This window comes from Fukomys damarensis, unplaced genomic scaffold (assembly GCF_012274545.1).
Source record: "Fukomys damarensis isolate Sample0158 unplaced genomic scaffold, DMR_v1.0_HiC HiC_scaffold_37, whole genome shotgun sequence".
Lineage (NCBI taxonomy): Eukaryota > Metazoa > Chordata > Mammalia > Rodentia > Bathyergidae > Fukomys > Fukomys damarensis.
In genome coordinates, this window is record NW_022900949.1 from 6,847,036 (window position 1) to 6,872,001 (window position 24,966).

A 24,966-nucleotide genomic window follows, 5' to 3' on the forward strand; every position below is an offset into this window, starting at 1 on the left:
ACTAGGAAACTTGAAGGCTTTACCACACAGTTTACATTCAAAAGGCTTCTCACCAGCGTGTGTTACTCCATGTCCTCTTAATGTACTGGGAGCAATGAATGCTTTCCCATGTTCTTTACATGTACAAGGCTCCTCTCCTGAATGAGTTCTTTCATGTTTTGAAGAGATTTGGGCCAGTGGAAAGCTTTACCACAGTTTTCATATTCATAGGATTTTTTTTTTTCCAGGGTGAGTTGTATCTGAAATAATTTGTGTAATATGAAGGTTTTTCCACATTGTTTATATTCATGTTTTTTTGCCAGGCTGAGTCCTTTCACGTTTAAGAGAGGACTGAAGAAAACTGGAGGCACTGTCTCGATCCTTACACTTACTTGACTTCCAATACTCATAGGATTGGAGTTTAGTGTGAGATGTGATGGGCCTAATAAAGGCTGGATGGTGCATGAAGACTATGCCACACACACAACATTTGCATGTTTTTTTCTAGTAGTCTTGTTTAGATTAACATTTGGAATCTGGCTAAATGTTTCTCCACTTGGATTATTGTCTTTGCTCCCACAGACTTTTTCTACCATTTAAGGGCTGGAAAAAAATGACAAGGGCATTAGTAATAGCTTATAAATGATTTCACCTTCACTAACAGGCATCAGTAGTATATTTTTAGCACTTTTAGAAAATACATAAAACTTCTGCCCTGTCGGAATGTTTGACAGTGAATACCCTGAAATGTTTTGCAAGGCGTGACCAGAGCCAGATGCAGTGGCCCATATCTATAATCCCCACTACTCAGGAGGCTGAGGCAGAAGAATTGCAAGTTCAGGGTCAGCCTGAGAAATTCAGGGAGACCTTGTCATGAATTACATGCCTGTAATCGCAGACTCTGGGAGGCTGACAGGCAGGAGCCTGGACCAGTGTGGGTGAGGCCATGGGTTCAATCCCCAATTAAAAAAAAAAAAAGGCCGTGCATAGCTATAGTCAAAACAATGACATGTATAAGTGTGGTTTCTGAACACTTTCCAAATAAACTTGTTTTGAAAATACTGAATAACACATCACAGCCTGTAAATATTTTCAATTCTATTCAAATGAAGCTGAGTGTGGTGTTGCATGCCTGTAATCTTAGCTACTTGGGAACCTGAGGCAGGAAGATCACAAGTTCTAGGCCAGCCTGGGCAACTTAGTATAACCCTCTATTAAAATAAAAAATACGGGCCGGGGATTTATCTCAGTGGTTCCGGCACCGGCCTTGCAAGCACAAGGACCGAGTTTGATCTCCAGTACCAAAAACAAAAAAGGGCAGGGGATAGTTCACTGGTAGAGGACTGCTAGGTTCAAGCCCAGTACCTCTAAATAAATAAGGCTGAAGCTGAGCTTCTTTCCTATGTATCCTCTTATAGCTCCATGATATACTGAGACTGCCTCTTGGGACACTGCTTCCTCCTGTGAGTACCACTTACCTTAGACAGCTCTCCTGGGTTTTCAACTGATATTTAATGTTCTGATCTTCCCATTTTTCTCCTGAAATACGAATAAAGAATAATCTTTATGAAATTATAGAAAAATTAGTAGTCTGTTGTTAAGTAAATTAGAACAGAGACCAGGCTAGAAGAATCTCTAAAGAGACAAAGTGAGTTAGGTCTCATTAGTAACCTTCACCTTGCTTAATTTGCAAACAGGCAAAATTTAATATTTCCTTCTGTTCTCTCTCTCCTTCTTTTGTGGTACCAATGACTGAACCCAGGCCTTTGCACTGAGCTCTTTTCTGTTTTTGTTTTGAGACAAGGTCTCACTAAGTTGCTAAGTTGTCCAGGCTGGGCTCGAACTTATAATCCTCCTGTCTCAGTCTCCAAAACTGTTAGGACTACAGAGGAGCTAACTTGAATTATTTCTTATAAATGTCTATATTCCAGAAAAATGAAATGCAAGCTGCCAGACACTAACTGGTAGACAGGCACAGTGGCACACGCCTATAATCCCAGGCACCTAGGAAGCTGAGGCAGGAGGATTACAAGTTTGATGCCAGTCTGAGCAACTTAGTGAGAGCCTGTCTCAAAATAAAATTTAAAAAATGGCCTGGGGATGTAGCTTAGTGGGAGGTTCTAAGTCAGTGATAACGAACCTTTTAGAGCTTTCAGTGATACAAACAGCCTGCTGTGGCATTCACCTCCACTGCTCTAGGGTCAATCAATTCCTAGTACTGGAAAAAAAAAAAAAGGCTGGGGGCATGGTTTAGTGGTATGGTTCTTACCTAGATGCTCCATGCCCTGGATTCAATCCCAGCACTCCCCCACCCCACAAAAAAGACACCAGCTAACATATTACTGGGGACTTTTTAAAGCCTGGATAGAGCAAATAATGCTACTGTACAACAGCTATCAATGAAATATTTCTTTGCTTCTGTGTTTCCAGTATAAAACCTAACCCTTGTGTTCCCTTGGCAGAGCTAAAACTATCTCCAGTCCAGTGCTTCCGAACTCATAAATCACTGATTGTTCAAGTAATTTTTTTTAAGTTTCACTCTTAGTTTGCCTTTTGACAAAGCGGTAGCCATGTCTGGTTTATCTAATAAACAGGTCACCTTTCCACAGGCAAAACCTGACAGAGCATTCCTCTTCTGGATAAGAAAGAAACACTGCCCTCTTACTGAAAGAACGATGCCACCTTACCTATAGAGGCCAGGTTCTGGAAGGTGTCCAGCATCACATCTCTGTAGAGTTTCTTCTGGGAGGGGTCCAGCAAAATCCATTCCTCCAGGGTAAAGTTCACAGACACATCCTCAAGAGCCACTGAGTCCTGAAATACCCCAAATTTGTATGCAAGAACATGAGTGACACAGGTCGAGGAATCTATATTCAATTCATAAGAAGGTTACACATGATTCTGTGGCCTTCAACGGTTAGTGTGTGAAGTGGTCACCAGAACTCTTATTCCCTTTCCACACTCTTCCTTATTTTTTTTTCTTTTGGTACCAGGGATTGAACTGAGGACCTTGGGAACCACTGAGCTAAATCCCCAGCCCTCTTCTTTATGAGTTTAATAACACATTGTGCATTCGGATTTATCTCTACATTTTTACTGTCGCCACTACAGGTCTTATGACTGTCAGTTGGTAGAGTCCAATTTGCACTTGGAGTAATGCTGTATAATGAAACAAATTACTCCATACCCTGTGAGCCACAGGGTCAAACCAGGATTAGTTTTTGTTTTGTTTTTTGTACTGGGGATTGAACTTGGAATCTTGGGCTTGCCAGGCAGGCAGCAGAACCACTGAGCTAAATCCCAGCCCTACGATTAGGCTTTTTTTTTTTTTTTTTTTTTTTTATGGTTTTTTGAGACAGGGTCTCACTATGTAGTTGAGACTGACCTGGAATTCACTATGTAGCCCAGGCTGGTCTCGAACTCACAGCAATCCTCCTGCCTCAGCCTCCCGAGTGCTGGGATAACATGTGTGCACCACCGTGCCCGGCTTTAGGATTAGGTTTTAATGAGTAACAACACAAAATGAAAAATTACATATGCTTTTTCTTCTATTCCCAACATCTACACAAGAAGCCCAGCTCGCCATGTTTTCCTGAAGTAGTCAGAACCTGCTGTGTTGGAAAACTGGGCATCCACATTGAACAACAACATCAAAGCCAAACAAGAATAAACAAGAAAAAGAAATCTATACACAGGCCTTACACTTTTCACAAAAATTAACAAGATGGAGGGTAGATCTAAAAGTAAAACTTATTAGACTTTACAGAAAATAACACAAGGGAAAACCTATGTAACCTTAAATTTGGAGATAGAATTTTTTAGATACAATACCAGAAGCAAGATCCATGAAAGAAAAAAGTGGTAAATTTGACTTCATTAAAATGAAAAATTCCTGCTCTACAAGAGATAATGGTAAGAAAATGAAAAGATAAGCCACACACTTGTAGAAATTATTTATGAAACTATTACCTGATAAAGGGCTGGGACCTAAAGTTACCAAAGAACTCTTAAAACTCAACCAAGGGGAAAAAATGAGAACCAAGACCTGTCATGTAAAGGTACAAGATCCCAATAATGAATGTAACTGTACCGTGTACCTAAAATGTACCAATAAACTCAATTAAAAAAAAAAACCACTGGAGAGATAATACTGAAAACCAAAAGCAAAACCAAAACTCAACCATAAAAAGACAACCATCAAAGAGGAGCTGTACCCCAAAGAGGCTTTCTTAGGTCTGCCTAAGAAATATACTGGCAGGGGAGGTTTTGTTGTTTGCAGTACTGAACTGGGGATTGAACCTAGGGCCTTCACACTGAGCTACATCCCCAACTCTTTTTCAAAAATTTCAGACAGGGTCTTGCTAAGTCACTGAGTTGTTCAGGCTGGGTTCAAAGTTCCAATCCTCCTGTCTCAGCCTCCCACAGAGCTGGGATGACAGGTGGCTACCACCACACCCAGCTAGGCAGGCACAAGGATTTTATACACCTACTGTAGTGCTGGGTAGTTATTCTCTGCTTGCTTTTCATGTAAAATATTTTCAAACAAAAATAAATGTTTTTAAAAGGGCTATCCAGAGGACTTCCAAGAAGGTGGCAGAGTACTAAGCAGCAAAGAGTGAGCCTCACTGAAATTTGGTGTCCTGACACTGGAATATTGCAGCCTGAGGAGGAAGAGGAGGGAAAAGGGTCCCTGAGGCCCAGGAAGGATCTGAGGCCAGAACTGAAGTCTACAGGGAGAGTAAGGAGAGAGACTTTAACAAAGAGGAGGGAGGTAGCAAGCAGAGCTCTCTCCCAGAGCCTGGATTCTCGCTGAGTAAAGGGCAGCCTGAACCTGCAGATGTAAAGTGACTGCTGGTGACCTCAGAGGCCTCCAAGAAGAAATACACCAGTGGAGTGGAGCAGTGGATACACCAGACTGCAGTGGCTGGTGAGTTATTCTGATTCAGACCTCACACAGGAGTGGGTGATTGGCTGGAGGTCATCTTGGACAGGGGCCACCTGAGCTCAGAACTCAGAATACACGTGGATGGACTCCATCTAGTGGCTCCCAGTGCCTTGGTGTGGGAGCTGAGTTAGTCAGCAAGAGCTCAGGGAGCGGGTGACACATCGACTGCTGTAGGCTCAAGGAATCCAGTTCCAGCCTCATAGCCAGAAACTGGCCTGAACTTCAGAGGAACTAAAGGGGCAGGTTGGCTGGGATTATCCACTACACCACTGTGAAGCTGGAGCTAGCTTCCTGGGATTAATCATTTTGGCTCTGGATTTTGTTTGCCTACAATGCCTAACAGTGACAGCAGAGGCGCACCTTGAATTGGATGTTTTTGTGTTTTTACTCTTTTTTTCTCATTTCTGGTTCTTGTTTTGTTTTGATTTTTTTCTTATTGTTTGAACATGGCTTCTAGTTCTGTTGTTGTTCTGTTCTGGTTATATTTTCCTTTTCTCTCTCCCACCTGTCTTCTTTACCAGTTTCCTAAAGTTTGTCCTCCAACCTTGTTTCTGATCTCTTCCACTTCTTCTATTTCTGTTTTTTTACCCTCAACTTCTTTTAAATCTTCTTCCCTAAGAATAAAATTGCTACATTAAGGGCTTTTTATTGAATACAATTTTTGGATTCATTTTAGATTTTGTTACACAACCACAAATCTAGTTCATACAGGTAAAGGCAGCCAATTAATAATTACCACAGTTTGTCATTTTTTAGGTTGTATCGGATGCTACTGTTATTGCTGACTGTACTACTTTAGCCAAGGTGATACAACTGCGCCAGTTAGTTGTTCTTCCTGGTATACCAACACTGAGATTGCCTAAGGGTCTTAAAAAAAACCTCAATCCCCCCAACCTCCATAGGCCAGTGCTAAAGAACTGGCAACTGGGTCAAGTAGGCAGAAACTTCTCATCCCCAATAAATTGAAGAGTAAGATCCTGCAACATACTCAAAACCCCAAATCCAGCTACACCTGGAAGATGCTTCTGAGAAGTAGTCATTTCCTAAGGTCTCTGGATACTGGCAATAAAGTTACTTGCCATAAGCAACTTACAAGCATCAACTCAGGAATCAAACTTAAAAAAAAAAAAAAAGAAAAGAAACAAGAAGCACCCCCACCCCAGACTTTCAGCTCTCCAGAGGCACATGCTGGGGACAATGAAGTGGAACAATCTGAAAGCCACCCACCTGGACTCTCTGAAGTGGTAACAGCAGAAGTAACAAACAGATGAACAAGGCTCTAGAAAAAAATCAAAGCAGAAATAATTCCCAAGATAACTACAGAGTTGGTGACCAGAATGAAAGACATGCTTAGTGACTCTAGACAGATACAGAAAAAAACAGAGGCGCTCAGGAACATGATGGGAAACAAATGCTCAACATAGGAAAGAAATAGAATCCATGAAACAGATTCAAACTGATATCTAGGAGATTTAAAAACTCCACTGAAAGTATATGCAGCGGAATAAGCCAATGTGAGGATAAAATATCAGATTTAGAAGACAGGATTGCAGTTAGTGATCATAAAAATAGAGATTTCTTAAACATAGCAAGGGACCACGAGAAATCAATCCAGTAGCTTCTAGGAAATGCAAAGAAGAATAACATAAGATTGATCAGAGTCACTAAAAAAGCAGGAGACAGCACAAATGACATAAAAAAACCTGTTCACAGAAGTAATGGCAGAAAACTTCCCAAACGGGGAAATAGAATTTGACATAGATAAGTGAAGCATACAGGACTCCAATTAGCCATGATAAAAAAAAGTCTTCCCCAAGGGATATAATAGTCAAGATTCCGGAAATTCAACATAAAGACAGAATATTAAAAAGGTATTCAAGAAATGAAACAAACCACCTATACAGGAAAGCCCAGCAGAATCACAGTAGATTTTTCAATACAACCTCTCAAGTCAAGGAAAGCTTGGAGTGAAGTATTTCACACCCTAAAAGAAAACAACCTCCAATCCAGACTGATGGAGAAATAAGATAATTCCATGACAAAGAACACCTGAAGAAATTCATGACCACCAAACCAGCACTCTAAAGTGTTCTGAAGGGTATTCTAGAAGGAGACAATATTGATAACAATTCCACGAACCCCAACAATGAATCCACCAGGCAAGGGAAGAAATTAAACAGAAAAGGGAAGAAGGAAGCCAACAGCAGGAAATTAATATGACAGACATAAGATAATATATCAGTTATAACCATGAATGTTAATGGTCTCGATTCACCACTCAAAAGAAACAGACTGACAGAATGGATCAAGAAGCAAGATGCAACAATATGCTACATACAAGAAACACAATTCAAAAATAAATTCAGGCCAGGCGTGGTGGTGCACGCCTGTAATCCCAGCACTCAGGAGGCTGAGACAGGAGGATCACCATGAGTTCGAGACCAGCCTGGGCTACATAGTGAGTTCCAGGTCAGTCTCAACTACATAGTGAGACCCTGTCTCAAAAAAACCAAAAAAAAAAAAAAAATTTCACAGACCTCAAAGTCAAGGGATGGAAAACAATATTCCATTTGACAGGAATGCAGAAAAAAAGCAGGGGTAGTGATTCTATTTACAAACAAAGTGGATTTTAAGCCAAGAATGATTAAGAGACACAAAGACGGTCACTACATCCTGGTAAAGGGAACAATCCAACAGGAGATAACAATCAAATATATATGTACCAAATAGCAGCACATCCAACTATATAATATGGATTATATTGATGGACATGAAAAATCATATAAGCACTGATACAGTTGTAATGGGGGACCTCAAAACCCACTGTCACATTCAAACATAAAGACACAAGTCAAAAATGGACATCTGAAATGAACAGACATTTCTCAGACAAAGAAGTAAAAGCAGCAAATAAACATATGAAAATGTTCAATATCACTGGTCATTTGAGAGATGCAGATGAAAACAACACTGAGATTCCATCTGACCCAAGAAAGAATGGCTGCTATCAAGAAATCAACCAATAATAAATGCCAGAAGGGTTGTGGGGAGATAGGAACCCTTCTCCATTGTTGGTGGTAGTGCAGACTGGTGCAACCACTGTGGAAGTCAATATAGAGATACCTCGAACAACTAGGATTAGAAGACCCATTTGACCCAGCTATTCCTCTACTGGGTATCTTCCCAAAAGAATTAAAAGAATAATATCACAGCAACATATGCTCACTCATGTTTATAGTGGCACAGTTTGTAATAGCTAAAATTTGGAAACGCCCAATTGCCTATCATCTGGAGAAGTGGAGACTGGTTAAAGAAGGGTGTGTGTGTGTGTGTGTGTGTGTGTGTGTGTGTGTGTGTAATAAAATGGAGTACTACTCAGCCATAAAGAATGTCTCTCTTAATAACAAATGAGGCTGGAGACACCGCCCTCATCGCCTTTCCTATAATGGCTGCTTCCCAAAAGGCCGTGTCACGTGTAACTTCTTAGCCACAGCGTCCGGAGATCCAAAAGGAGAATTTCAAGTCAGATAGAATTTTACATACATTATTTCTTTGGAACCTTCAGTCTTCTGCATCCCAACATCATGACCTCAGTTTCAACACAGTTGTTCTTGGTGGTCATTTCACTACTTCTGATTCTGCCTGTTGTTGAAGCAGGAGAAGCTGGAGATGCAATCGCTCTCTTGTTAGGTGTGGCTCTCAGCATTACCGGCATTTGTGCTTGCTTAGGGGTGTATGCACGAAAGAGAAATGGACAAATGTGACTTTTAAGGGCCTGCTGAGTCAAATTTCACCCTGAAAACCTTCCTACTCCTGAGATCCAACCTGAGCTGTGGTCTCTATAGTTACCAACAAACAGCAAATAGGGTTTTTCACATTCTTGGTTGTTTCCCACAGAAAGGGGAACAAATCAGTATTTGGTAAGTGGGAAAAAATGTTTTCTTTATAACAAATAATGCACTGAAAAATGCAGCCAATGGTTTGTTACTTAGAAAGTAGGTCAAAGATTTAACATGGCTTAAAATGGATAAGTAATATTTTATAATTTCAGTATTACCAGAGCACATGAAATAGGACTAAGGAAGCTCTTGCTCAGAATCTTCCAAATCACTAGTGTTTAGTTCCAGTCACTGCCTCCTGAAATGTTGAGTCTTTTTTTTCATGTTTTTAGATTTTTATTTTATTTTGCAAGTTATTATTGTACTTAGATATCAAATAGCCAAGATTGAAATTTTTATCTTTGGGTGGAGAACATTTAGAAAAAGAATATATTCAATGTATCTAATATTGGAATGAAGAAAATATTTAATTTTTTTACAATGCCTTTTATATTGACAAATGGAAAATTAATTTACTACAATTTAAAAACCCTTTACTATTGAGTGAAATCAATATTCACTGAGAAGTACATTACTATACTAAATATAAATCTATTATGTTAAAAAAATAAAAATAAAAAAATAAAGAATGAGAAACTATAGAGAGATTATAGCTAAGTGGATGCACACTGAGGCCTTACTCAAGTGAAATTAATAAGTCACATGTGTAAATATGGAATAGTTTCTCTGGTGTGAAAAACTAAAAGTGTAAATAAGGATCAAAAATGTATAATTGGTATTGTGTAATAGAAGAAAAGGTCTAACAGAGTAGAGGAAGTGGGAGGGGTAGGAGAAAGGTAAAAAGGGAAAAGAAAAAAATATGTGAAAAGGAAAAACTTGGAAACAGTATCGGGCTGGGGAATGGGGAAAAATAAGAACCAAGATAAGTCACGTAAAGGTACAAGATCCCAATGATGAATATAACTGCACTGTATACATAAAATGTACCAATAAACTTAATAAAAATAAAAAACCCCATTGTCACAAATAGATTAGACAAAAAAATCAACAATGAAATATTACAATTGAACCAAACTTTTGAACAAATGGACTTAGTAGATGTCTAAGAGTGTTCCACCCAACAACATCAGAATACACATTTTTCTCAGCTGCAATGGGACTTTCTCCAAAACAGACCATACACTAGCTCATAGAACATGCTTAAGTAAGTGCAAAGGAGCTGAAATTATCCCATGCATATTATCAGACCAGAATGCAATGAAACTGGAAGTCAATGGCAAAAGAAACAACAAGAACTTCATAAACATATGAAAATAAAACAACACTCTCCTGAACAATCCATGTGTCACAGATGAAATTAAAGAAAAGCGGGGCATGGTGGCGCATGCCTGTCATCCCAGCACTTGGGAGGCTGAGGCAGGAGGATTTCTGTGAGTTCAAGACCAGCCTGGGCTACATAGTGAGTTCCAGGTCAGTCTCAACTACATAGTGAGACCCCGTCTCAAAAAAAAAAAAAAAAAAAAAGAAAAAGAAATTAAAGAAGAAAGCATAATTTTTACAATTAAATGATAATTACAATACAACATATTGGAACTCACAGAACACAATGGAAGTAGTCCTACAAGGGAAATTTATAATGGTGAATTCCCACATCAGGAAAACACAGTGGGCTCAAATAAACAACTTAATGTTGAACCTCAAGCTTCTAGAAAAAGAAGAGCAACTCAAACCCAAAGCTTGTACAAGGGAGGAAATTATAAAAATTAGAGCAGAAATTAATGCAATGGAGACTAAAAAATACAAAGAATCAATGAATTGAGGAGTTGGTTTTTTGAAAGATTAAATAAAATGGACAAATCCTTAGCTAACCTTACCAAAACAGGAGAAAGAAAAGACTCAAATCCATGCAATTAGGAATGAAAAGGGTGAAATCATAACAGACCCTGCAGAAATCCAGAAGGTCATCACAATTTACTTTGAGAACCTGTATTCTAATAAGATGGAAAATACAGAATAAATGGCAGATTCCTAGATACATATGAATTAACAAAACTGAATCAAGAAGATATAGAAATTCTAAATAAACCAATATCAGTGAATGAAATTGAATATGTAATTAAAAACCTACCAACAAAGAAAAGCCCCTTGGCCCTGACAGATTCACTACCGAATTCCACAAGAAATTTAGAAGATCTAATGCTACTACTTTTCAAACTAATGAAGTTGAAAGGAAAGCAATACTCCCAAATTCATTCCTAAATACAAGCATTACCCTGATTCCCAAACCAGAGAAGGATCCAACCATAAAGGAGAATTACAGGCCAATCTCCCTGATGAACATAGTTGCAAAAATTCTCAATAAGATACTGGCAAACGGAATATAGCAAATCATCAAGAAAGTTATATCCCATGACCAAGTTGGAGTCATCCCAGGGATGTAGGTAGGGATGATTCAACATATAGAAATCAGAAATGTAATACACCATATTAACAGAGCCAAGGACAAAAACTTTACAATCTTCTCAGTAGATGCACAAAAAGTTTATGAAAAGGTCCAAAACTCTACAGAAATAAAAGGAATGAAGATAGGAAAGGAAGAATTTAAACTATCGTTATTTGCAGATGACATGACACTGTACGTACAACACCCCCCAAACTCCACCAAAAGACTTAGGATTCCTGTACACAAATAACAGACTCATGAGAAAGAAATTAAGAGAAACAATCCCTTTCATAACAGCATAAAAAAAAAAGGAATATCTAGGAATCAAGCGGATGAAGGAAGTAAAAGACCTCTACAATGAAAACTAGTACTCTGAAAAAGGAGATTTAAGAGGATATCAGAAAATGGAAAGAGATCCTGTTCTTGGATAGGAAGAACCAATATAGTGAAAACTACCACACAGATTCAATGCAATCTCAATCAAAATCCCAACAGCATACCTCACAGAGTTAGAAAAAATAATCCAAAAATTCATTTCAAACCAGAAGGCAATTCTCAGCAACGAAGGCAAGGCTGGGGGTATTACAATCCCTGACTACTGGAACAGATCAAGGGAACAAACTAGAAGATGCAGAAACAACTCCAGACAGACTCAGCCACCTTATCTTTGGTGAAGGGGCCAAAGAGAAAGATATCTCTTTATGAATGGTGCTGGAAAAATTGGCTTTGCACATGCAGAAGACTGAAACTAGACCCATGTCTTGTACCACATATTAACCTAAAATTGAAATATATCAAAGATCTAAATGCTAAAACAGAAACACTAAATTTGCTGGAAGAGAGAATAGGTTTTCATGAATGAAAACCAGACCTCATGGGAAATACTACAAAGAATCAACAACAGACCTCATCTTAAAGCTTAAAAAGATTTTGCACGGCAAAAGGATCCATCAAAACAGAGTGAAGAGACAACACACAGTGTGGGAAAGGAATGTTTTTTACCAGCTATTCGTCAGATAAGGACTATGTTCTAGAATATATAAAGAACTCAAAAAAAAAAATCAGACCCCTCAAATTTAAGACCCAATCCAAAAATGGGTATCTGAAATGACAAGACACTTCTTAGATGAAGAACTAGAAACAGCGAATAAATATAAGAAAAAGTGTTCAACATCACTGGTCATTCGAGAGATGCAAATGGAACGTTGCTGAGATTCCACCTCACTCCAGAAAGAACGGCTGCTATCAAGAAATCAACCAAAAGAAAGGGAAAAAGGAACCCTTCTGCACTATTGGCGGGAGTGGAGACTGGTGCAGTCACTGTGGAAATCAGTGTGGAGATTCCTCAAAAAAACTAAAACTAGAGGTTCCATTGGACCCAGATACATCTTTTCTTGGTATCTTCCCAAAACAATCAAAAGCATCAAGGGCTGCGGATATAGCTTGGTGGCACTGCACCTGCCTGGCAAATGCAAGGTTCAGAGTTCGATGCCCAGTACCAAAAAAAAGAAAAGAAAAGAAAAAAAAAAAAAAGAGAGAAAGCATTAAAAGCATCATACCAAGCAATATATGCATACCCAAGCAGCACAGTTTGTAATGCCTAAATCTTGGAAACAGCTCAAATGCCCATCAACTGATGAGTGGGCATAAAGATGTGATTTTTGTTTGTTTTTTCTTTTTGTTTTTTTCTTTGAGACAGGGTCTCACTATATAGTTGAGACTGACCTGAAACTCACTATGTAGTCCAGGCTGGTCTTGAAACCACAGCGATCCTCCTGCCTCAGCCTCCTGAGTTCTGAGATTACAGGCGGGCAGCACCCTGCCCAGCCAAGATGTGACTTTTTTTTAATACAGTGGAGTCCTACTCTGCCATAAAGGATGACCTTCAGACATTTCTAGCTAAATGGATGGAACTTGAGATCATATTTAAGTGAAATAAATTGGACACACATATTTAAATACCGAATTGTGTCTCTGGTGTGAGAAACTGAAAGTGAAAATAAGGACTGATATGTACAATGGATGTGTAGGAAGAAAGTGTTCAAATGGGAAGGGGAACAAGGGAGGAGGGAGGGAGGAAGGGACAAAGGAAAACGTGAAAATAGAAGGAAAAAATATTTTGTACATAGGGAGGGGAAGGGGCCTGAGGGGGAATAGGATAAATTTATTAAACAATTAAAACTTATCCATTGCTGTATGGAAAAATTATAATTAAAATAGTGCACGTAGCTTGAAACGCGGTATAGATAACTGTCAAATGATGCTGTTACAACAAATTCAAAGATCTACTATTGGCTTTTCTTTATGATTCTAGAATCGGGCAACATTTCATCCTATAAATCATAAATCAGAACGAACGGTCCCATGAGCGGGAGCTGAGGAGTCTGGGTTTACAGGCGCAACTGGCCAGAAACGAAGTTTATTTGCTGAGACAGTGTCTCGCTCTGTAGCCCAGGCTGGGCTTGAACTTGCAGAGATCCTCTTGCCTCAGCTTCCTGAGTGCTGGGATTACAGGTGTGCGCCATCCCGCCTGGGGTTTCTCCTGACCTTTCTGGGGGAAGGAACAACAGCCAAGGCAGTTTGGGGTTGGTGACGAGGAACCTCTGCCTGCCTAACTCCACTCCGTTTGGTGTGCAGAGCCTGGGGAAGGAGGTGAGGATGAACCAAGAACCTCCACACACCTGGTCCCACAGGACCGATACAGGTGCTGGCGTGTGGGACGCGGTGGGCGTGGAGGAGTGGAAAACGGAAATAAGGGATGTGTTGCTCCTCTTCAGAGCGAGCTACGGGGCCGAGGATTCGGGACCCGCTCCTCGTATATTTGGAAAACTCGGGGGAAGCAGTGCCCCAGGCGGAGAAAGAGGAACGGGGACCCCAGGGGCCCGAGTCGGGTCCTCGTATCCCTCCCGTCCCCCGAGGCCGAAGCGGGTCCAGTCAGGGCTACTTCCGGCCGGCTCCCACCAGGCTCCGAGGCCCCTTCTCGGGACGCCTGACCCCGCGCTCACCATTCCAGGGCCCCCGGGGGTCCCGTCGTCTACTCCAGCGGCTGAGGCAGAGCGACCCGGGGCCAGCGGAGACCGAGCGAACCGCGATCCGGAGGCGGGGCCGGCCCTCCGGCAAGGTTCAAACGCCTCTGCTCAGCGGGTCCAGTCAGGGCTACTTCCGGCCGGCTCCCACCAGGCTCCGAGGCCCCTTCTCGGGACGCCTGACCCCGCGCTCACCATTCCAGGGCCCCCGGGGGTCCCGTCGTCTACTCCAGCGGCTGAGGCAGAGCGACCCGGGGCCAGCGGAGACCGAGCGAACCGCGATCCGGAGGCGGGGCCGGCCCTCCGGCAAGGTTCAAACGCCTCTGCTCAGTGTGGCCCCACCCACCACTCCTAACACGCCCTCCCATTGGATGATTCGCGCGGCTCCACCCACTCCATCTTGATTGACGGCTACCCGAAGGTGAGGCAGTTGGGTCCCCTAGGCTTTTACCCGAGTTCCTCGACTTGGTTCTGCTTACGAGGTTTGCGGTTAATCCATTTTCTTACCCATCCTTCAGGCCAGACAGGACAAAGTGGAAGGGGACGTGGGTGTGTGCAGGTAATTCCAGACCCAGTTTCCAGATCGAGGCCCTTCTTAAACGACCCTGGGAGGAGCAAATGCAGAGCCACAGTGTCCCCAGGAGAAGCTAAACTGGACCAGAGGGCTCAGATGTTCCCCCGGTGGTCAGCGGCCTGGCCTAAGGCTGCAAGGCCACTCATCGAACTCTGACCCTTAACGCAGATGCTTAAAAGTGATCTCATCATAGCCCAGCTCGGTAACACACCTGTCATCTCAGCACTCTGGGAGGCTGAGGCAGGAGGACTGCAAGTTGGAGTGCAGCCTAGGCAATTTAACGTCTTAACAACAAAGGCTGGGGATGGAGCTTGGTGGTAGATCCCCCACCCCACCCCACCCCTAACTCAGGCAGAAGTGCTTCTCAAATTAACTTCAAGATGTGAGATAAAACTGTGAGGTTTGCATTTCACACTGGAAAGGAATTTACTTTAGATCAGCTTTTGACGTCCCCAGACCCCTATCTTCCGTCCATGGTAGGAAGGGTTTTACCACTGAATTAACACCCCAGGTCCCTTCAGTCATTTTATTTTATTTCATTTTATTGTTGGTACCACTGAGCTAAATCCCTGGCCCCCTTAAATCATTTTATTTATTTATTTATTTATTTATTTATTTATTTATTTATTGGTTTTTTGAAACAGAGTTTCATTTTTTAATTGAGACTGACCTGGAACTCACTATGTAGCCCAGGCTGATCTTGAACTTACAGCGATCCTCCTGCCTCAGCCTTCAGTGCTGAGATTACAGGCGTGTGTCCCTTAGTCATTTTAAATGTAAGCAGCTATGATATTCCTAAGGGAATTGTATCCCTATCTTCAGGGATAGAAGTCACAATTGTTTACTTTCCCAAACTTTATATGGGCTTCCTCAAACCTTTTCTCAAACAATGCCCACCCCTGTACTTCCTTATGGAATCTATTTTTTTAGAAAAAAAATTTTGAGCCCATATTTATTTATTTATTTATTTATTTTTGTGGAATCTGGGATCAAACTTGAGACCTTGTGCTTGCTAGGCAGGCGCTGGTCCCACTGAGCCAAACCTCCTGCCCGTGGGAATCCATTTTTTTAGCAGACTCCTGCTAAGCCGGTTTCAGAAGAAATCTCCAACTTTGGTATCTGATCCAGTGTGTTTCTTGGCTGTGAAACTCTCACTTTTTCTAGATGCGTTTCGAATTCAGCCTAGTTCTAAACCGCAGTCTTTCTTCCCCTATTGCAGTGCTTTCTTGCATAAAATCTGTCTCCATCATCTTACCTTCAGTATGGCTCTGGCTTTCTGTTAACATAAAAAAGCTTACATAGGGTCGAGGATTGAGCTCAGTGGCACTGCACCGGCCTTGAAAGTTCCTGAGTTTGATCCCTGCTACCGGAAAAACAAACACAAAACAAACGAACAAGCAAACCAAACTAGAAGCTCTTCCTATGTTGAACAAGTATCAAAATACCTAATGTATTACATGTTGGGACACGTATGCTGAGAAAAATACATACTCTCCAATGCTCTTAAAAAGCGTACCATTCAGTGCTCATCGTGTTAGTGAAAATGCAGTCATGACGATGGCCAGTTCTGGAGCATTTTTCTCACCGTTAAAGGAAACGCCTGTACTCATCTAGCTTCCCTTCAGTCATGAGTCTACCTCTGTGGGACTAGATTTCCCCATCCTAGACTTTCGTATGAATGGAAGTACGTAAGCGGTGGTCCTTTTTACTAGTATGCATTTGTGACACATCATAAACACCATCATCGTGGGGACTGGTGCCCATATACTCCTCATCTGGATCTGTTTCCCTTTCCCGCATCTCATCTTCCCCATCTTCAGACCCCTTTCCCATCCCCACAGAGGCCACCTCCCTGATGTTGAGACATCATCTACCTTTTATTGCGTGTACCGGTGTCTGGGTGAATAGAGGCGAGAGAAGCCAGGTGCCAGAGCCTGCCTGGCTGCCCACGTGTTAAACTCACCCTCCATCCCTGCGTCAGGGAGACCGGAGCGGGAAGCTTGGAGGAGTGGGTTGGCTCCCTGCAGGGGGCGCTTGGGGTACGAGGGACCTGAGGGCGGTGGCGAAGGCTGGCCAGCTGGGTCAGCTGTATTTAATTGCTGGCGTCCGCCTGTTGCTTTGCTCGGGGGACTGTGGGTCACTCTTCATGACTGCAGGGACATGGCCTGCCAGCTGCAGAGGCAGGTCAAGGAGACTCAGAGGCCCAAGGCAACTTAGCTTTCTTTTTTTTTTCAAAAAGAGTAGAATTATGTTTGCCAGGAGGAGGAATTGGGGAGTTATTGTTGAATGGACCGAAGGTTTGATTCATTCATTTATTTATTTAGAGCTAGGATCTTGCTATGTAGTTCAGGTTGGCCTTGAACTCACCGTGAAGCCTAGGCTGGCCTCAAGCTTGTGATTGTCCTGCCTCAGCCTCCTGAGTGGTGGGATTACAGGAGTGTACCATGACACATGGCCTCCAGCCGTAATTTTTAATTGTACGTATTTAGGGGTTACAGTGTGAAGGGAATTCTTTTTGAGGTAACAAAAATGTTCTAAAGTTGACTGTAGTAGTTGGCATGGTGGTCTGTGTCCGTAGTTCCAGCTACTTTGGAGGTTGAGACAGAAGGAACGGTTGAACAGTTTGAGGACACGGATTTGAGGACAGCCTGGGCAGGGCAACACAGTTTAAAAAAATAAGGCTGATCACACATATATATGTGAATATACTGAAAACTGTTGACGCGTACACTTCAGTGGGCTGCACCGTGAGGTGTGCACACATCTCAGGTAACACTGTTTAAACAAATGCACGCATACATTAGGAGTTTTCCTCCAGTTCCTTCTTTTTGGTACCGGGGTTTGATCTCAGGACTTTGAGGTGCTTGCGAGGCAGGCGGCGGCACCACTGAGCTAAATCCCTGGTCCTTCATCCAATGCTTAAATGCATTAAGACTTTCAAGGTCTATCCCCAAATTATATAACCTTTAGTTTTTTTCTAATGGTAGTGAAAATAGGCATTGCCTTAAGGATGTCACAGCCATTTCCATTTCAAAGTTCTCTCGGAAGATTGAAAAACTGATCCAAAGTAAGTATCCTTTCAGCGCGACATGTACAGCTCAGTTTTCATGAAAGTATTTCCTGGCTGTTTCTCTACCCAGGTTTAGTACTTGGGAGCTCACCCACCACAGGTCCAGTGCCAGCTGTAGAGACCATGGGTGGTGAAAAAGGAGAGGGCGATAGGCTCAGCTTTAACAGTTGGTGGATCCAATTAGCTATGCTCAGGTCACTTTTTAGTATTTGTAAAGAACTTTCTTTTTTTGCTACCGGGGATCGAACTCCGGTCCCTGCGCTTGCAAGGCAGGCGGGGATACCACTAAGCTAAATCCCAGCCCTAGTACTTGTAAAGAAGAGTCGCAGCCTTATGCAAGCCCAGAAGGACACCTGACCTTCTCTATGGTCTGGATGTCTCTTGCTCTGGACAAAAGGCCTCGCTTTATGCAGAAACTGAATCAGGAATTGCCTGCGCACACTTGTGCACCGGCATCCAGAAGAAGCTGCAGGCCGACACGCTAACACCCCGCTCTTGGCGTACTACTGCAAGTTCTGTCGCAATGCGAACACCCACCTCAGCTGCACCTTCCCGGCGTCGGCTATTTCAGGGTGCGCTCAGGAAGCATCTTTCGGCTCCGCTGTCACTCAGGCGAAGAGGGGGGGCGTGTCTGGACGAACCATCCAATCAGAGACACAGTCTGAAAGGTGGGGGCGGGACGATGCGGCGCCGCTGGCCTGCGTAGAGGACGCTACGCTCCGGCCGCTCTTCCCCTCGCTTCTCTCTGCCCCTGGAGGACCTTAGGGGGCCCCGGGACTGCGGGGGGCAGCGAGAGGCACCTGGAGGAAGCCGGGAGATGGTGAGTGCTGGGGAGGCGAGGGGCGCAGGGTCTGGTTGGAGCTGGCCGGAGGTGCCTCTGATGCCCCCCACCCCAGCTCCAGAGTCCAGGGTGCCGCTCGGTCCCCAGTCCCCTGTGGCGTGGGCGGGGCCGTCTGTGGGGACCGCGGGGGTCACGGGGACCCCGACTCGGAGGTGGCCGGAGCCGCGGTCTTTGGGGTCCCCACGCCTTCCTTTCTCTGTAGGGGTCGCCCCTTTTCCTCCGGAGTTTACGGATGTATGGAGGCGGGTCTCAGATTCAGGGCCCCAGGTCCCAGCTCGCCTCTCTCGGGGCTGGCAGTGGTCCCTAGACTCCTCGATCCCTTCCCACATCCCCAAATGCGGCTTCCTGCTCTGTTGGACGAGCATCAGTTATCAGCTGCTTCTCCTGGACGGTGCATTCCAGCCAGATGCAGTGTTTTCATTATCATTCTGCACAGATGGATTTAATAGAATGATCAGATTACGTGTGGATGATTTTATGAGAGGAAAGCAAGCTCCCAGGGAGAAAGCACAAGCACCCAGTGGTTCGTGACATAAAATCCCTGTGCCTCCCCATCCATTGCCTTTTCTGGGCCACTGCATCCTGGGAGATTCCTCTGGATCCAAGTCGTGCTTTGCAAAGTTTCCTGGGTGATCCGCCCTTCTGGCACAGTAGCAGGTCAGCGCTACCCCTCCCCGGTTTCCTGCCTTGGTGTTTAACATGGTCCTAGGAGGCAAAACCTAAATCGCGTCCACTTTTCCCTCCAGGAGGGGACATTTCATGAATGACATCGTCCTCAAAGGACCTTCAGCCAGGACCTACGTGTGGGGGGGTGAAGCTTACAGAAATGCCTGTGTGACCCTCACGCTTTGGTTAAAGAATACAATTCATCCTGCTGCCTCTCTCAAGTACCCACAACAAAATCTTCTACATTCTTTTTTGATTGGTTGGTTTTGGTTTTTTGGTATCGGCAGTCGAACTTGGGACCTTTCAAACTTGGGACCCTGGGCTTGCCAGGCAGGCGGTGGCACCACTAAGCTAAATCCCCAGTCCGCTTCTAGATTATTATTTTTTTCTTGACAGAGAATCTTCGGAGAGCAGGAGTTTTTCATTTTAGTTAAACTTTTCTTTTTCTTTATGGATTTTAACTTGTATCCAAACGCTTGCAGTAGGTGAATCCAAGATTACATGGATGATTTTTCCTATTATCTTTTTAGGTGTTCTATAGTTTTGCATTTTATATTTCAATAGATCTATGATCCTTTGTAAAATTTTTGTAGAAGGTGTAAGTAAAATCTGTCTAGACTCGTGTTTATTGCTATTTCTTTCTTTCTGTCCAGTTTTTCCAGAACTGATTGTTGAAATGACTGTCTTTTCCCATTGAAGCGCCTTTGGTCTTTTGTCAGAGATCGATTTAAGTTATAGGCGTCTTTAAAAAAAAAGCAGTAAAAAAAGAAAAGCAGTTGAGTGCTAGAAGACAGAGGTATGCTTTGTACCCTTCAGCCTGAGTGTGTTTTGTTTCCGCCTAGTTCCAGGAGTTTGTGTTCTTTGAGATTTTCTGCATAGCCTATTACAGACAACAAGGACGTTTTCATTTTTTCCTTTCCAATCCGTTTAGCTTTTTTGTTCCTTTTCTTCTTGCATTGATTATACTGTGGCTATCCTGTTGAAAAGGAGTGGTAGGTGGGGGCATCTTTCTTTAATTCCCCATTTTACCAGCAAAGCATACGGTTTCTCACTATCGGTTATTTTAGCTCTAGGGTTCTCATACGTGTTGCTTTTCAAGAAGAATTCTCTATTCCCACTTTCCTGTCGCAGACGCCTGATGGATTTTGTCAATAGCTTTTCCATTTGCATTTTTGACATCTTTGTCAATTAGCTTTGCTTTGTACTTATCAAATAGAATGATATTTGCAAAGAAGCAGCTTTTGATTGTAATTTCTCTTTTAAAATGTTATTTTCTTTTTTTTGTGCTTCCTTTGGGTTTAATTTTTTTTCTCTGGTACTGGGAATTGAACTTAGGACCTTGAGCTTGCCAGGCAGGTGTGACACCCCTGAGCTAAATCCCAGGCCCCCTGCTTTTTTTTTTTTCTTCCTAGTGTTGATGCTTAGATTATTGATCATGGATCTTCCTTTCTAGTGTATGTGTCCCATGATGAATTCCCCTCTGGGCATTTCCTTTCCTGCGTCCCACACATTTTAATGAGGTATATTTTAATATTGTTTAGTTTGAAATAACTTATGTTTTTCTGTTTTAAAAATTACTTTTATTGGTACAACTCAGGACCTTGTGCTTGTGAGGCAGGCAGCAGCACCACGGAGCTAAATCCCCAGCATATTGGTACGCTTTTTATACAAATGATGATCACATTCATCATAGAGAATTTGTACCTGTACACGATATATCTTGATTCTTCTTTTTTTCCTATTCCTTTCCCCTCTTCAACTCCCTCTTCAGCAGAAGCTTTGTTTCCATTTTTTCCTTTTATTTTTTTATTTTCCCTTCCTCCCTCCTTCCCTCCCTCCCCCTGAAATAACCTTTTATTACTTTACAGATTTCTCTCTTGAGCTGTGTGTCATTTAATCTCCAAGCGTTTGGGAATTTTGTAGCTGTCTTCCTGCTGTTGAGTGCTAGGTGGCTACCATTGTGGTAAAAGCATATTTTGCATGATTTTTGTTCTTTGTATTTTTTTGTTTTGTTTTGTTTTTCGTACCAGGGATGGAACTCGGGTCCTTGAGCTTATGAGGCAGGCTGTGGAATCACTGAGCGGAATCCCTGGCCCTGTTTTTGTATTATTTTTATTTTTTTTATTTTTTTGTTTTTTTGAGACGGGGTCTCACTATGTAGTTGAGACTCACCTGGAACTCACTAAGTAGCCAAGGCTGGTCTCAAACTCACAGCGATCCTCCTGCCTCAGCCTCCCGAGTGCTGGGATTACAGGCGTGCGCCACCACTCCCGGCTTTCTTTTGTATTTTTTAAAAAACTGTTTTTGTCCTACAGTGCAATGTATCATGATGAGTGTTTCATGTGAACTTGAGAAAGACTGCTACAGTTAGAAGTATTCTCTGGGTTTCCATGACACCCATTTCTTTGATGGTGCTGTTCAATTCAACTATGTTTTTACTGGTTTTCTGCCTGCTGGATCTTTTTATTTTTATTGTTTGTGGTGCTGAGGGTTGAACATGGGACTTCGTATATCCTAGGCAAGCAATCTACAGCTCATCTGTGTCTTTAGATCCCTACTCCTCCTCCTTTTCTTCCTCCTTTTTATTTCAATTTTTATTTTGAGATGGGATCTTGGTGTGTTGCCCAGCCTGGCCTCAAACTTGCAATCCTCCTGCCTCAGCCTCTTGAGTAGTTGAGATTACAGCTGTGCTCACTACTCCAGGCTTCTTCCTCATTTAAAAGGATAGTTTTGTTTGATACAGAATTCTAAGTGGGTGTTTTTTCTCCTTCACTACCTTTACTATTTTACTGTACTCTTCTCATTTGCATGGTCTCTGAAAATAAGTACAATTTAAACACATTCTTGTTCTTTATACTAAATCCTCCCCTACCCCCGTACTGGGAATTGAACTCAGGACCTTGCATTTGCCAGGCAGGCGCAGCGCCGCTGAGCTACATCCGCAGCCCACTAAGGTATTTTTTTTTTCAACTGCTGGCTTCTTCCACTATTTTTTTAATCTTTGATTTTTTCCCCCTACATTTTGAGCATAATATACCTATGATATGTGCTTTTTTTTTTTTAAAGTCAAGGTCTCCTATGTCATTCAGGCAGGCCTTGAACGCACTGTGTAACCCAGCCTGGCATTGAACTCACGGTGGTCCTCCTACCTCAGCCTCCCAAGTGCCAGGATACAGGCCTGCACCATCACAACTGGCTATGTGTGTTTTTTGATCTTTGTCCCACTTAGTAGTCTCTTGTGGATCTGTTTCTGGATCTGTTTGGTGTTATTAATTGTAGGAAAATTTCAGGCATTGTTTCAGTTATTCTGTTCCTTTTTAAAGGTGTATTTCTATTACCTATGAGTTACACTTTGTGTAATATTTATTTATTTATTTGTTTCTTTGGAGACAGGGTCTCACTATGTAGTGGAGGCTGACCCGGAACTCACTGGGTAGCCCAGGCTGGTCTCGAACTCACAGCGATCCTCCTGCCTCAGCCTCCCGAGTGCTGGGATGACAGGCGTGCGCCATATTTTTTGTTTTTCTTTTTGTTTTAAAGACAGGATCTGACTAGGTAGTCCAGGCTGGCCACAAACAGTGATCCTCCTGTTTCTCCTGAGTGCTGGGATTGCAGGCACGTACCACTGTGCCCACCTGGAAGGCATTCTTTATTTCAGTTAAAGTTGTTTTTCCCCTAGCACTCCCTGTGATCCTTTCCCAGTGACTCCATGTTCTGCTTATACTACAAAGTTCCACTGTCTCCATTAGAGCCCTTAGCACAGTGGTGGTGACCCTACGGCACGTATGCCTCAGGAGGGGCTTTGTATCACTTTGTCCTCATTTTCTTTCCTTTTTCTTTGGTACCGGGGATCGAATTTAGGACCTTGTGCTTGCGAGGCGGGTGTGGTGCCACTGAGCTACATCCGTGGCCCTTGTCCTTCTCCTCCCTCTTCAGGGGAGATTGAAACCAAGGGATCAAACCCAGGGCCTTGCATTTGAGGCGTAGCCAAGCATGGTTGCACCTACCTATAATCCCAGCTACTCAGAGGCTGAGGCAGGAGGATTGCAAATTTGAGGCCAGCCCAGGCAACTTAGCAAGACCCTGTGCCAAAATAAAATAAACCAGGATGGTGACACACGCCTGTAATTCTAGTGCTCGGGAGGCTGAAGTGAGAAGATCACTGTGAGTTCAAGGCCTGCCTGTTCTGCATAGCAAGACATCGTCTCAAAAAAAACAAAAGCTTGTTGACCTTACAGTTCTGGAGGTCTGTGAGCATCTGCCCATTTCTGGTAAGAGCTGCTCCTGCTCCATTCGTGCGGAAAGCAGAAGGAGGGCTGGTGTGTGCACAGTGGAGCTTTGTGGGTCAGGCCAGCGGGAGGGGCCAGGTTTGCCTCCCAGCAAACCGCCCTGGTGATGACCCATGTTCCCGGGAACCGTTATTCCCCAAGGAAGGCGGAGCTCTCCTGGCCCCAGACTCCTCCCTGAAGTTCCAGCGCCGCTCAGCACCACCATAGGACCTGAGCCTCAGTGTATGTTTTGGTGGGGACAGACTATATTCAGGTCCTAACAGTTAGGGTTGCTTTAAATTTCTGGTCTGACAATTCCACCGCCTCTGCATCTTTATTTTAATTTAATTTAATTTATTTCAGACAAGGTCTCACTGTGTAGCCCAGGTTGGCCTCAGATTTGTGTTGGTCCTTCTGCTTCAGCCTCCTGAGTGCTGGGATTGCAGGCCTGTGCCATCACACCTGATGTGTCTCAACTGGTTGTTTGGCTTTCTCTGTCTCTGAAAACTATGTTTTTAAAATTTTCTAATTTGCACTGTATTTTTTTTGTTTGTTTGTTTTTTGTTTTTTGAGACAGGGTCTCATTGTATAGTTGAGACTGACCTGGAACTCACTATGTAGCCCAGGCTGATCTTGAACTCACAGCGATCCTCCTGCCTCAGCCTCCCCCAGGTTGGCCTCAGACTTGTGTTGCTCCTCCTGCTTCAGCCTCCTGAGTGCTGGGATTGCTGGTGTGCCACCACGCCCGGCCTGCACTGTAATTTTTTAATTGAAAGCTGAATGTAAGGAAGAAGAAACAGGTAAATGAGACTTTCATGTCAGGTTTTAGTTTTATCCTGGAAGGATTTGGGGTGTGTTTGCTGTTTACTTTGGCTGTGGGTGTCAGTGGCTTATCTATCCCTTGTGTTTTTATCTTTTCTCTCCCCTAGCATCTTTGAGATTCTGTATAGACTTTTTTTGGGTACCTGGGATTGAATTTGGGACCTTGCACTTTTGAGGCAAGTGACAGCACCACTGAACTAAATCCCTGGTCCAATAGACTTTTTTTTTTTCTTTTTATTGAGTTTATTGGTACAATCTAGGTATACAGTACAGTTACATTCATCATTGGGATTCTGTACCTTTACATAATAGGTCTTGATTCTCATTTTTTTCCCTTGTCCCTGCCCTCCCTTCACCCCCTCCTCCCTTCCCCATTTACAAACACTTTATTTCCATTTTTCAGTTTCTCATATTTTTTTCCTCTCCCTTATTACCTCTCCCCCACCCTTCCCACTTTCCCTGCACCTTTAGCCCTTTACTTCCTATTTCACAT

The 24,966-nt window shown here is 43.0% G+C and overlaps 3 protein-coding genes across 4 annotated transcripts in view; 2 read left to right on the forward strand and 1 right to left on the reverse strand.

The window, feature by feature from the left end:
- Positions 1–427: 427 nt before the first annotated feature.
- On the reverse strand, positions 428–14,322 carry LOC104869710 (zinc finger protein 627-like). 2 transcript variants are annotated; one of them, XM_033759842.1, is made up of 5 exons: positions 14,212–14,322; positions 13,754–13,846; positions 2,667–2,793; positions 1,458–1,518; positions 428–582 (listed from the first exon to the last, which is right to left on the reverse strand). In XM_033759842.1, the coding sequence occupies exons 1-5, from the start codon at positions 14,212–14,214 to the stop codon at positions 576–578; spliced, it is 291 nt and encodes a 96-aa protein (XP_033615733.1). In that variant the 5' UTR covers positions 14,215–14,322; the 3' UTR covers positions 428–575. The 2 variants fall into 2 exon arrangements, with proteins under 2 accessions (XP_033615733.1, XP_033615734.1); XM_033759843.1 differs by lacking the exon at positions 13,754–13,846.
- Positions 8,340–8,738, forward strand: LOC117284517 (small integral membrane protein 30-like). The gene has a single exon (XM_033759844.1). It carries the CDS (start codon positions 8,509–8,511, stop codon positions 8,686–8,688), a length of 180 nt encoding a protein of 59 aa, XP_033615735.1. The 5' UTR covers positions 8,340–8,508; the 3' UTR covers positions 8,689–8,738.
- Positions 14,323–18,598: 4,276 nt separating the features above from the next.
- Positions 18,599–24,966, forward strand: part of LOC109117335 (zinc finger protein 709) — a 20,523-nt gene continuing 14,155 nt past the window's right edge. The window contains exon 1 of the mRNA XM_010634747.3: positions 18,599–18,696. Within this exon, the coding sequence (XP_010633049.3) occupies positions 18,694–18,696 (3 nt within the window). The 5' untranslated portion in view covers positions 18,599–18,693. The remainder of the gene's footprint in view (positions 18,697–24,966) is intronic.